General features: G+C 27.0%; 1 protein-coding gene across 2 annotated transcripts in view; it reads right to left on the bottom strand.

The window, feature by feature from the left end:
• Positions 1-14121, bottom strand: part of LOC100210034 (tRNA (adenine(58)-N(1))-methyltransferase catalytic subunit TRMT61A) — a 34231-nt gene extending 20110 nt beyond the window's left edge. Inside the window, exons 1-3 of one of the 2 annotated variants that reach the window (XM_065809002.1) lie at positions 14014-14121; positions 13667-13774; positions 7223-7385 (exon numbers count right to left, since the gene is read on the bottom strand). In XM_065809002.1, coding sequence (XP_065665074.1) covers positions 7223-7385; positions 13667-13774; positions 14014-14073 — 331 coding nt within the window. In that variant the 5' untranslated portion in view covers positions 14074-14121. The remainder of the gene's footprint in view (positions 1-7222; positions 7386-13666; positions 13775-14013) is intronic. The other variant, XM_065809003.1, reaches the window with a different exon arrangement.
• Between the last annotated feature and the right edge of the window lie 416 nt (positions 14122-14537).

Below are 14537 nucleotides of genomic sequence, written 5' to 3'. Positions count from 1 at the left end.
TGAACATTGCCTATGTACTTCTCCAGATGTAATTCTATGCCTCGAAGACTTATAGTAGGAACTGATGCTTTAATCCATATCTGAGAAAGTTTCTGTGCTAGTCTCTTACAAACAGACCGTAGTGGTTCAGTTTCATAATTCTTCTCAGACAAGTATGCTTTGCCTACTTGCTTGTGGGTTGGCAAGCAAAAATTGGGTAATTCACAACCTTCTCCAAAAAGTATATGACGATTCTTTGAAGCTTTAGATCTTGAAATCATTATTGTTTTACAATTTTATAACATATCAGAATTTCAGTTAATTTCTAAAAATACAAGATGAGACGGATAAATTCTGCAATCAGTTGATAAAAGCAGAAATTAATAAACAATCATATAAAAATAGAATAATATAATAATAATATAAAGTTATAATAGCGTTGGAGTTAATCATATCATTAGGGTTAATTTAGTTAGGTAGGTATAGGTTTGGTTCAATTTCATAACCTTGGGATTATATCTAGTATTAGGGTTAAATGCATGTTTCAGTTAATGCATGTACTAAAGTAAATATACTTAGCATATAAAACCTTAAAACTTAAAAATGCAAAGTATAATCAATTCTTTAGAAATTTTTTTTTTGTAAATATTAAACAACACTATATCACGCCACTTTTCACAAATTCTAAAAAAAATTAATTTTTATGATCCGGCCTAATATATATATATATATATATATATATATATATATATATATATATATATATATATATATATATATATATATATATATGTATGTATATATATATATATATAAATATACACACAAATATATATAAAACTGTTAAAAAACAAAACAAAAACAAATCAAGGCAGTAGTTATAATGCAAAAATCGAAACAATGGTTTCAAAAGTTGTGATATAATCTCCACTGATTCAGACCACTTTCTGAAGGGTTTAATATATTAATTCAATTTTAAATAAATTTTTAAATTTAAATTTAATATTAAAATCCAATATTTCGACTTCAAAAAAAAATGTAAACTAGATAAATAAAAGTTTTTTTTAACATGATGGAACATGGAACAGTAAATGGATGCAACTTTACTGAATAGCAAGTCATACAAGAGCTTTTGTAGAAGCAATTCAACAAAATTGTCTAAAAGAAAGAACCTCATTAAAAAAACTAACCCAAATTCGACAAAAGTATTCTATATAAAGACAAATAAGAAATATAGAGGTAAAGAATTAAAGCAATAGACCTAACCTCACTGCTTCTATCTAATTCACAATAAAACCTTTCTGTTATTAATGGGATTAACGAATCAGCAGTAGAACAAGAGGATTAAAATCAATAGAGATCATCAAGTAAGCTCTTAGTCAAGATAAGAAGTTTGTTAATTTAAGATAAATAAACTTTGCTAATAATAGTTTGAAAACTGATTGAGCACTAATTAAAGGGATCAAAGCAATATCCAGAGTCATTAAAAATTGGAATGGTGCAATTTGCAGCAGACTAACAAAATTCGGTTAAACAACTGATAAATACTTTAAGGAGTAATGAGAGTTCTAAAAAACTTTTGTAAGACTGTCAAAGAAATGCTGTCACCAGTATACCAAAATATCTGACCACTAGCTGTAGAGGAATTTAAGCCAGAGTTTTAGTAACAGAAACCAGAGTTTAGATGGATAACAGTAGACTAACCTATTTCTTAGAGATGACAGGAAGAGTGAGGTTTCAAGAGAGGATTACTAGATTCAAGAGGTAAAAGCAAAATTTCTTACAAACAGTTCTGCTTTATCCTTAGGAGAGGATAACAAGATCAGAACCATGCATGAATGATGAAATGTTAAATGCCTTTCTTGATTACATTGTTAAAGATAATCCAAAAGTCTTAAGAACCTATCTTCTGAGACAAAATATAAAAATTTAGTAACCTGAGCTTCAAATCAAACATTGATTTATCAATTTTTTAAAATGATAAATTGTTTGTTCTCATCAAAGTTGTTCTTGTTAAAGCGGTTTAAAAAAATGATTACAATTGGAAATTGCACGAAAAAAAGAGAAAAAGGTAGAGTGAGGCTTCAAATAATGAACAAAAGATTTCATGTTTGGCTAAATGCAAGAGATTACAGTTTTGGAAAAAAAAAGGACAAAAGATATTAGTCCAAGGACCATCATGAAAAGAAATCACAAATGGAACCTCATTACTACTCTACTCAAAAGATAGTAAAAAAAAGTCCAATGCTGAGAGATGAGTCTGATGAAGAAATGCAGGATAAAGTTTTAGTGAGATCATAGCACGGTCCGAATAACCTAATTGAGAACAAGAGAACAGAGGAGGAAATAATTAGAGATATTGAGTACAAGTTAAAGTCAGAGGCAAGACACAAACTAAAGGGTGAAGGTAATAGTGATTAGGGTTACCTGGAAAAATGTAACAAAGTTAACTATCTGAGTAATAAATTAAAGAAAACAAAAATTTGGGCTTTAGAGCCAGCACGGTCAGTGGTACTAGCTAAACCATTTAACGATGAGCTTTCAAGTCAACAAAAACAACAATAACGGAGATAATTAGAAAAGGGTTGGTCAATTTGATCAAAATTAACATTGAAAAAAAAAAGCAGTTTAGGAAAAAAAGGATAATAAGGGATATTAAGATTAAGGGATGCAAAAAACAAAAGCACAGAAAATGTCCAGTGGATTTAAACATGATTTTACAACAAATAGGTGAATTGATACATAAGTATATATGCCCAGGCTAAATATGTGACTATTACAGTTTTAGCAAATCAAAGGATAATAACCATCAGAACTAAGATATGAAGGTAAAACAGCCAAATTTATATATACTTCACAAAAAGCAAGTAGGACTGGTGAATTTTGCAAGTGGTAAGATTCAATGGATGAAAAGTTACTTTGAAGACCATGAACTTGTAAAGAATGTATTGAAAAAATTTAGTGGTAAAGTTTTTTTGAAAAACAATATTTCAGGTACTTTTAATAATAAAGAAATTGACTCAATCATAGATAGTGTATGACACCCTAAGCACCCTAAGCAGTAAACTATGTGGTTACTTCATTACTGCTAACAAACCAAAAGTTGTAAAAAACTTTATATACTTTATTGAAATTTTATAGTTGTTAATCGAATCAACCTCTCTTACAGGTACCATAGAGTTTTTGAAACCATTAAACTGAGTTTTAGAGCTTTACGCTAATTATGAGGTAACCAAAAGAGTTGCATAGCTACTACCAAAGAGGCACAAGCAAAAAGAAGAAAACCTTTATTATTTTTTTTTTTACAAACAACTTTTACAAAACAGATTACTTTAACAACTTTTATTTTTATATAAAAAAAAATGATGTCTTATTTATAGCAGGTAAAGCTTCTTATTTTTAAAAACTATTTAATTATCATGTAAAGTATAAATTAGTCATAAATATTAAACACACATTTAACTACTTTTTTTTAAAACTTGTTAAAGAATTTAAAATAAATTTATTAAAATAAACCTATAATGTTCAATATTTGGTGTTAAAATTATCAATCCTTGAAATTAGATTGGCAAATTATTGTCAATCTTTTAAAATCTTTTAGAAGTCAGCATCAGGTCGGCAAAAAATTTAATACAAAAGGTCATACTATATAAAAAATAGAAACGAGTTCGGCAATTTTTTGCCCACCTCAAACACTTCGAGGTTGGCAGTTAGGTTGGCATTGCCAAATGCTGACCTTAATTCCGATGGCTGGTTTATAAATTTTTGATCTAAATAAATGCATTAAAGCATAAATAATAAATATACAAATTATCATAAATTCTAAATCCCAAGTTGCTATAATGACTTGTGACTCAAAAAGTATTACCTGAAAAAACAATAAAAACTCTATATGTAAAAAAAATATATATACTTTTTGTAAGTTAATTTAAATAGTTCAAAAGTTAAAATCTAATAAACGGCCCAAAAAGAATTTATTTTATTTTATACGTTAAAGTAGCATTATAGTGTATTATCACTGAAAAAGATCTGATTTTAAATGGAAAAATAAAATTACTCTACGTGCAAATAAAACAAATAAAGTTTTGTTTATCTTTAATAATACATTTCTAGGTTTTAACAGCAAATTACTAAAAAATATAGACAACTTTTGTTAGACCGTTTCTTGAACTTGCTGTATCAGTGTTGCCTCGATATCTTAAAAATGAATATTTAAGAAAAGATTCAGCGTCATGCAACTCGATTGCCACTTAAAAAACTATGAGAAAAGGTTCAATAAGTTAGACCTCACTACTTCAGTTGTAAGACGAGTTCGGGGCGATTTAATTCAAATTTACAAGGTATACATATATTATAATGGAATAGAAAAGTAATTTTAGCCTCGGAAGTTTTGCCGAAAAGTTATTAATCAGCAAAATGTGTTCAAATAAAAAATAATCATGAAATAACTAATTTTTTGCTAAGACATTATTTTTAACAAACAGAGCATCTTCGTATTGAAATCGACTGCTTTCTGATGTTGGTAATGTTATTTCTGTGAACTCTTTAAAGCTAAACTTGACAAGTGGATTTTAAATAATGTAACTATGTTAAATAATGATAATGAAAAATAATGCTGCCTAAGTGTATTTTGTACACTCACTAAATTATTGGTTACAGCTTAAATATATTATATATTATAATTTATATAATATATATAATATAATATATATAATATAATATATATAATATAATATATATAATATAATAAATATAAACCTATTTTCTAATGTTTTTTTATGAAATGGATATAACTTGCACAAGTACCTTCTGAGTTCTGAAGGATCCCTTTATCAAACATATAAACTTTAATAACTAGGAATTGGGAATACCCGGTCTTTTTAGACTTGGCGAGTACGAGTCGAACCTACGATTATTTTTCTGATCTAATCCATCTTTTCTCTTGCAATTTTAACAATAGCATGAAAAGATTTTTTGCGTTCAAGCCAAATAAAAACAAGAATTTGGTAAATGTTATGGTAAATAAAACAATTTTTAGCTGGTTTCAATGCCTAATGTAAGTATATTATTCTACACTTTTTTTATTTTTACAAACATAACTTATAATAAAATGCATGTAAACAAACTTGCAAAAATAAATTTAACTAAATTAAAATACGTATAAGTGTTTAACACATACCAGACCAATTACTTTTTACTTGAAAAATAAATTTAAAAAAACTAATAAACTAAATGAATTGTACGACAATTTAGAACAAATTGTTGATGTTTGGTTTTATAATAATTAATGCTTGATACAATTTTTCTAAATATGCAGTTCTTTTTTTAGTTTTTTAAAACAACACATTTATTTTTTAAGATCAGCTAATTTATCTTAGCAAATTGGCAAAACATTTCGCACTCTAATATTTTCAGTAGTTCTTCTTCCGGTGTTAATGCTAGTGCGCTTAGTATTTTTGTTATTTTCAGTTAAATGTCCCTGTTCATGTGTGTTTTGCTGTTCTTCATCCCCATCAAATAATCTCTTAAGTAAATGTGTTATAAATGTTGGTCTTTTCTTAGAAGACACAGTACACTAAGAGAGAATAGATCAACAAATTCTTGCTTTTTAAAACTACTTATTTAATTGCTCATTGTCATTAATAACTCTTTACTTTAATTATAATTGGACTCTTAATTTTCTTAACATAAAATCAATTGCTAACCAGGCTGTTGAAAGATTAGCATTGCCTCTACTAAAAACTTTAACGGTCAAATTAATAGGCTTTAATGTAATGTTAATTTCATGTAACAATTCAATATTATTATTTTTTATTAAATTTACACTTCCAATATTTTAAGGAGCTTCTTTAATGATATCAAATAATTTTAAAAAAACTAGATATCATTTTGAGCAATGAGTTCCAACGGGTTTTTACATTTATCACTAACTGAAGTTTCTTAAAACTATTTTGATCTTTTCTCAACAAATATTATTTTGCACAGAAGAGCTTCAAAAAAAATTTAACAATTCTAATAACACTTTTTATATATTTTTATATTTTGTCTGAATTTGTTAATTCATATTGTCTGTATTTTTTGATGTCATCGCAGCTCTCGCCAGAATAATAATTTTCATCTTGATCATCATCAATACCATCTTGACCATAGTAATCTCCATCTTGCATAATGGTAATATTTTTTTTTTTATACAATACATCACAAACAGCTAAATGTATAGTGTGATTAATAAAACAAATTATAAAGACTAGGAGATTTTTTCCAGTTAAAAAAACAAAAATTTGGGAAACATATATGGACCATGATGAGACTTGTTGAGTCTTAGATCAGGTATCGGATCTGAGTATTTACCCTTGGACTCACTGAGTCCAAGTAATTGAACTTGAAAAACCCAAAAATAACAACAATCTAGGGAGACTTTTATTGATCTAAATAGATACTAAAGTGAACATTTATCAAATTACAAAAATCCAAAAGATTTAAGCATTTTTTAATATCCTCATCCTGTCCTCATCTTGCAGTAAATATAAAACTAATAATTGATTTTAATCCAAAGAATCTAAAGCTAGATACAAGATTAAATCTATAAGTCAAACTCTGTTTGTTGATATTTCCTTTCTGGTTGATTTAGGGCAGAAAAATCTCATGCTTTTAAATTCTTATGGACAATAGCATAATTCATCAGTTTGCAGATATTTTTTTGTAGATTTAGCAAAAAGAAAACAAATTCTAAATATTTTAGTCTATATGGTGTAAACAGAAATTTGTTTTCAAAAAAATGTGTCCAATAGAATCATAAAATTAAAACATAAATAATTATAATAATCAAAGTGTTACAAATAATATTAGGTATGTATGAGTAACAGTTTAAAAATGCTATAAAATATACAAAACAGAAGAGCATAAAGTGATGGGGAAGGAGGGTGGATGGCATTGGGGGTGGAATCTTTATGTGTAAATGAAAAATATATCTTGATAAATATAATAGAAGGACTTGAATTAATTTCAATTACATTTTGCATGTTGGTGATGCTTTTCATCATTTTTAAGATTTAATTTTGTCATTTTTAAGATTTAATTGACTGCACTGGTTAATTAAACTTTGCAGCTATTCCAGCACCTCTTGCCTCTAACTGCCAATGCAAGAAGTGAGTGGAGAAATAAGGTGATTTGACATTTTTTGTTCAGGCCTTGTAGAGATGTAGAGTATTATTCTACTAAATCAAATTTTGTATAAAATTACCTGATTCTACTACAATAGATCCCGGCTTTAACTCCAGCTCCATTACAATAAGAGATATATCAGTTGAATAAAGTATCTGTGTTCGATGTGGGAGTGAAACAGTCCATAGTTCTGGAGATGGATGAAGTAAAAAAACCCAACCTTTTCGATTCTTTGAAAAAATCTGAATTAAATCACAATAAAATATTTAAAATACTATTATTCAACTCATTATAACTAAATATTTTAATAATTATCAATAAACTAATTTTATATATATATATATATATATATATATATATATATATATATATATATATATATATATATATATATATATATATATATATATATATATATATATATATATATATAATATATATATATAATAGCAACTAAACAGAAAGTGTCATTTATACATGGTTAATCTGTTTATTCATACCAGGTTTTAACCATTCTATAAACATACTTTCTTTAAGTTTTAGCTCTAACACAGAAAAACACTTAGCTTAGAATCTAACACAGAAAAACACTAAGCATTTTCTGTGTTAGATTCGGCATCTAACAATTATGACCTAAAAGAAAGTATGTTTATAGAATGGTTAAATCCTGGTATGAATAAACAGATTAACCATGTACAAATGACACTTTCTGTTTAGTTGCTAATATATATATATATATATATATATATATATATATATATATATATATATATATATATATATATATATATATATATATATATATATATATATATATAGATGCATACATCATTTAAAAACAGGAAGTTGTTGAGACTTGACTAAACACTTGTATCAATTTCGGTGGGAGGTAGATGAGATATGATGGTTATGTTGCATAAGATTATTGAGGATATTTTACATCAGATAAGATAACATAAGATGTTATTTTGAATATCATAAAAACGGCTACTTATATTATTTTGAATATCATAAAAAGTGTAATTTTTTTTGAAAAACAAAGGATTTTAACTTTTGCAATATTAAGATTTTAACTGCAGCAATATTCATCGATCCTTATCACACAAAATACATCAATATAGCTTTCTGCATAACTTTTGCCAGATCAACTTTTAGAAAATGGAAAGGAACAAACATTTTTATCGACTATTTTATTTGTATTTGCAAAATATCAATTTGCAAAAAATAATATTTCTGAATATTGAAAAGTATTGGTTATTATAGAAAATGTTTTATTTATAGCCAAGATAGAAAGTAAAGTTTATTTACATTTTAATTACCTATACATCTCAGAAAGCCTTGCATAAATAATTACACTTCAAACATACCAGAAAGCCTTGCACATACAACTACACTTCAAACAATATAAAAACATCAAAGTTAATTGGGATAACTTTTTCAAGTCAACAAATAATCACTAAGTAATTTTTCTTGTTTGTCAAGACATCATTTTTATTTCCATTCAAGAGTTAATACAATTAAGCATAGGAAAACAACTCCCTAAAACAGAAATTATAACAAAGTGAATTACAAAATGATACTAACTAGACGCATAAATACATAAATTAACATAAACTAACATAAATTAACAATCAAAATAGATATAGACTTTGTTGTCTTAAAAAAAAAAAAAACTTAAACTTCAAGATCTTTTTATTATTATTACTTTTATTAAATTGACCTTCCTAAAGCTCCAGAGAGCCCAATACAATTAAGGAGGTTACTTTTTTTATTAATTTAAAAAATTCTTTCTCAGCCATAAAAGTTGAAACACAAAACTTATTAAATAAAACCACTGCTTTTTCCACGTCCCTGGAAGTACCGCGCTCAACTTACTTTCTCCGCGCAGCGGCCTTGCTCGGCAAGGTTCGTGCTTCGGAGTTAAAGAGTTGAGAGAGGGTTGCACCACGAATAACAACTAAAAAATAAAAACACAAAAAAAAAATGAGTAGCCTCCTCGACTGTAGTGGCCCCCCTCGGGCCTTGGGGAGGTGAATAATCAAAAAAAAAAAAAAAAAAAAAAAAAAAAAAAAAAGTTTAGATACAAATTCAAGTTTTAGAGTTAATTCAAGCATTAACATCTTTGCTGGATTATACCATTATTAAATAACACAATGACCTGAACTTTATCTAAAGCAAGCAGAGGATGTGATCATTTAAAAATCACTTTAAAAATGCATTTAAATGAAAAAAAAATATATAAAAAAAAAAATCATTATATACATAACATATATAAAGATATTATATAATATATAGGGTTTCCATTCCAGATATCCAAATATCTGATTACACAGATAATCGGTATTATTTTGACTATTTGAAAATCCGGATAATTTTTATTAAATATCCGCCAATCCGGATATTTTCTGAAAAATTAAAAGTTTTTAAATGGTGGGAAACTTAAACATAGAGTTAAAAAGATGGAAATGACAGAATTTATTTACAGAACTTATTTGAAAGATGAAAATCTTTCAAATAAGTTTAGTATTTTTACCCAAAATAATAACTTATTTTTAATTTGTTAAATGTTAGTTACTTTTTTTCTTCTCTTTGTAAGAATTGTTTGCTGTTACACTTTGTAGCTCAGTTGTTTAAGCGCAATGATTTGTGTCTGCTCAATATTACATCAATGTAATATTAAGTAGACTATTATTTTTATATGTATATATTCTTTAAACTTGGGCACTTTGATTATAAACTAAATATTCTATTTTCTAATTATTTTTTTAATTTAAATTTAAGTATAATGGGTATTTTTTGTAATTTTTTTTTGTATTGATTCTCATCACATTGTTTTTTAATAGTGATTTTTGTAACAGGGTTCTTGAACAGCTTTTATATTTTATTAAATTGCTTTTAGTTTCTTTTTGCTTGCTATATGATTTTTATTACTTTACTTTTTTATTATTATTTTAAGCTATATTATTATGTAATAACAGTCTCCAGTTTGTTTTAAATTGGTCATACAACAAGTTAGAAGCATATTTATATAAGTATTTAGTTTAATAAGTGACTTATTACACAAAATTCTAGATTAATATTTCACTTTAGATATATTACTTAGATTATAAATTTATAGTAATGTCAAAACAATCCGAAGTTTTTTTTTTTAATTTTAAAACATCTTCGCCTCCAACAAGGCTACAAGCAGCCACTATTAGAGTCGGAAGTTACTGGAAGAGAAAAGATGAAGTTTGTAGAGCAAGATAACGATTGACAGATGACTTAAAAGATTGCAAATTATATGAATCAGGAAAGCAAGATGAAGGAAGCAAATTCCAAAGAGCTGATGTTCGAGGAAAAAACTAGACGAGTAAGAGTTTTTCGAGCATTAGGTCATTAGGTAAAGTCACAGAAAAAAGATGACTTAATTGAATGACGAGTAACACAAGAATGAATTTTAGTAGATGGCACAAGAGACGCTAGCTCTTTAGAGCAGTGCCCATTATAGTATTTGTAGAAAAAAGAAAGAGAAGCAACATTACAACGATGTGATAATGGTTTGAGGTTGGCTGCAAGAGCAGGTCCAACTATGTTTACAATGGATTTTTGCACCTTATCTCAAAAAGAAAGATCATCATTGGAAGACCCGCCCCAACAGTATTCCATACAAGGACAGATTTGAGATTTATAGAGATAAAGATTAGAATCTGGAGTAAGAAATTGGCGAGCACGATAAAGAGATGCAAACTTAGCATATGCTAATTTTGCAATGGATTTGATATATGGTTTCAAGAAAGATCAGAAGTAAGAATTAATCCTAGAAGATGAAGGGTAAATAACTCATTGAGTACATCACCATATAATTTATATTTATGATGTACTTGTTGAATACATCATAAACATAAATTATTGCAGTAATGATTGGCCGAAAAAAATTGAATTTTATCTGAATTAAAGTTCACCAGCCACTGTGAGCCCCATGCTGTAGCAGACATAAGATCATTTTCAAGCTCTAATGCCCCATCCTAGCAATCAGAGAGTGTTAGCTTCTTATCATGACAAGAATAAATGGTAGTATCATCAGCAAACAATGCCATTTTAGTTGTGAGAATATCTGGAAGATCATAAATGTAAATTAAAAAGATTATAGGATAGAGCTTTGAGGAACCTCTGAAGCCACAGGATATGAAGAAGAGTGCTGTCTGCCTAGGACAACTTTTATACTACGATTGGAAAGGAAGTACTCAATAATCTTAAAGATGTTATCAGATATTCAGATCCCGATAATTTGAACTTTCAGTATTCTGAAATGGCAGCAAAAGGGATTATTAGCACTTCGCTATCTTCAAAAGAATTCAAGCATGTTTACAGATCTATAGGACATTTAATGGGATACCTCTCGGACAAAGAGGTTCGAACAAAATTCTGACGGGCAATGAAACAGCATTCTAAAATTCATTGTTTTCTCAAGTTATGAATAAATGGAATGTTAAAATTTGCTTCATGTGTCTCTATGTACCATCAGGAAATGGTATTGCAGAGTGATGTCATCGAACTGTCAAAAAAACAGCAAAAAGAGCTTCATGTGGCACCTGTTTATAGGTAAAACGTCAGTCTAAAAAATAGTTATAATTCTTTTTTTGTACCTGCAAACAAATTATATCAATGCGAAATGAGAGTGAGAGGAATTGACAGCTATAAGGATGTGCACGATTGTTATAAGGAAATAACTAACAAATTCAAAATTGGAGAGGTTTGATAAGTGTTAATTGCTAAAGATCTGGGTATTAATACAAACTTTTATTTAAAAACTAAAAGACCCAATTGAGAAAAGATCGCTTGCTGACAAAGATGTTGAATTAACTCAATCAGCTTGCATCTTACACAAAAAAACAATATCCAGAAAACAATAACACTCAACTGACATTTAGAGAAACTGAAATAAGAAATTTGTCAATAAGACTACAATTAAATGAAAGAAAAAGTATTAGTAGATTCTATGAATATCTTGTAGAGAAAAAATATCTTGAAAATTTGGTTCATTTGGCATATACTCTACATACTATCCCCATTTTCTCAAGTGAACAGGAATGAACATTTTCACAGATAAATTTGATTATCATACTAACTAGAGCTTCATTAATGACTAAAACAGTTTCAATTTTGTTGTTCATCAAATTAGCAGGACCACCAATAACAAGCTTCAATCACTCAAAGATTTGTGATTAGTTAGAGCTGTAGACACTAAAAGCAAGGAAAGAAGGTGAGATGATTTGTCTAACGAAAAACGAAAAAAACTTTGGAATTTGTTTCAGAAGTTTTGTATAGTTGGTATTTTATATAGAGTGCTATGTTCGCTCTCCTGGAATCTCCCCTGGAAAACGGCTCATAAACTCATTTTCCTTCTAATTAGGGGAGGATGTTTGGGGGAATCTAGCCATGGCTATACCTATAAATATAATTTTATTTACAAATTTAGTTGCTAATTTCTGCTTCATTTTTGATATAATTACAGGTGAGTTCCAGCTCTTTTTTTTCTACAAAAAAAAGCAAAGTGTGTATTAGGCTGCGTCAAAGAACAACTTTTTAAAATAGCCTTTTCTGAGCTCTAAATGTGTTTTACATAATAAAATAACGATGAATTAAAAAACTTTTTGAACAAAAGTATTTTTTGGAGGTGTTTCAAGACCCTTGAACATTTCAAGGGTCCCTAATATATGTAAAAAAATATTCTTCAAAAGTAGGTCGACCTGGTACTAGAAAAAAAAGAAATTATATAAAGATTTTGAAAAAAATTAATTGTTTTGTATAAAAACTTATATTAAAAACCCTTTTTATAAAAACTTTAGATTTTAAACTAAAAATAAAAAAAGTGCATTTTTACAAGTTTTTGAAAAAAAAATTTTTTTTAATATGTTTTTTATAAAACAAATATGATTTTTAGAACTTTTACATAATTTCACTTTTTTTAAGTACCAGGTTGATCTACTTTTGAAGAACTTTTTTACGTATATATTAAGGACCCTTTAAATGTTCGAGGGCCTTGGGACACCTCTAGAAATATTTTTTGTTCAAAAAAATGTTAAATATAGTGTTATTTAAATATAAAAAACACATTTAGAACTCAGACAAGGAAATTTAAAAAAGTTGTTGTTTTTTGATGCTCTAGTGTGTGTGTATATATATATGCAGGGCAATCCCAAAGAGATTTTAAAGAAAGTGGGTAACATATCTTTTTTTTACTAAAACCTAGAAAAACTTTTTTGACGAATCTGATCAAAAAAAAAAAAGACAAAGGTTCTTGTTGCCTGACACCCCCTATGCCACCCCTCAGGACGCCTCTGTATATAAGTATATATAAGTATATATAAGTATATATATATATATATATATATATACATATATACATATATATATATATATATATATATATATATATATATATATATATATATATATATATATATATATATATATATATATATATATATATATATATATGTATATATGCATCTATAAAAGTATAAAACTAATGAGATACCTTAGTTCCAAACTTTTGACCAATAAATTCCTTGTGTGGAAAAGCACCAAATTTTGTTTGCAAAGTTTTAGATGATTCGACAAGTATTGTCATTATTGACTGCTTACCCTCAAAATTTATAAAAAAATAATAACAAGACTTGTGGTAGCAGAATGAATTTAACAAACAATAATGATATTGTGTCATAATTCTCACAAACAGTGGGTAATATCAATAATTACAATTAACACAACAATCACATATTCAGCATATTTACTTAATTTGATTAGTATAAATGTATAGTAACTTTTTATTATGAAAATTTTTATTAACAATTATTATTAAAAAAAAACAACTGTGAAACTTACCAAAGAAATCATGATAGTATCACCTTCATCAACTGTTTTTTTCCATTTATTAAAGCTCATTTTTAAAATGATTATTGTATTTATAAATCTATTTTATATTAAATTAAATAATTTAATAAACAAAAACTATAACACAAGTAAGTATGAAACAGGGTATGAAAATTTGTTTTTGTTAAGTTTTCGTAAATATTTCATAAATATACTTCAAGCTGTTTAAAAGCCAGAAAAAATACAACTATGTTAAACTACTATTGTCAGAAATTTATAAGGAAACTTTACTCATAGTAACCAAATTTTTAAATTCAAATAAATGAGTGCTGTCTTCAGGAGTGCTTTTCAACAACTTTAAACAAAATCTAAAAATTAATTTTTCTTTTAGTGATTTTTTTTGGTATTTATAACAAAAAATATATAGTATATATATTTTTTGTTATAAATACTAAAGTCTTAAGACAGTGTGTAAATTATCAATAAAAAACAAATTATGCTCATTCATTTCAACAACTTATTACTAATACATTTCT

Source organism: Hydra vulgaris, chromosome 11 (assembly GCF_038396675.1).
Source record: "Hydra vulgaris chromosome 11, alternate assembly HydraT2T_AEP".
Classification (NCBI taxonomy): domain Eukaryota; kingdom Metazoa; phylum Cnidaria; class Hydrozoa; order Anthoathecata; family Hydridae; genus Hydra; species Hydra vulgaris.
This window is presented reverse-complemented; position numbering and strand designations above follow the sequence as displayed.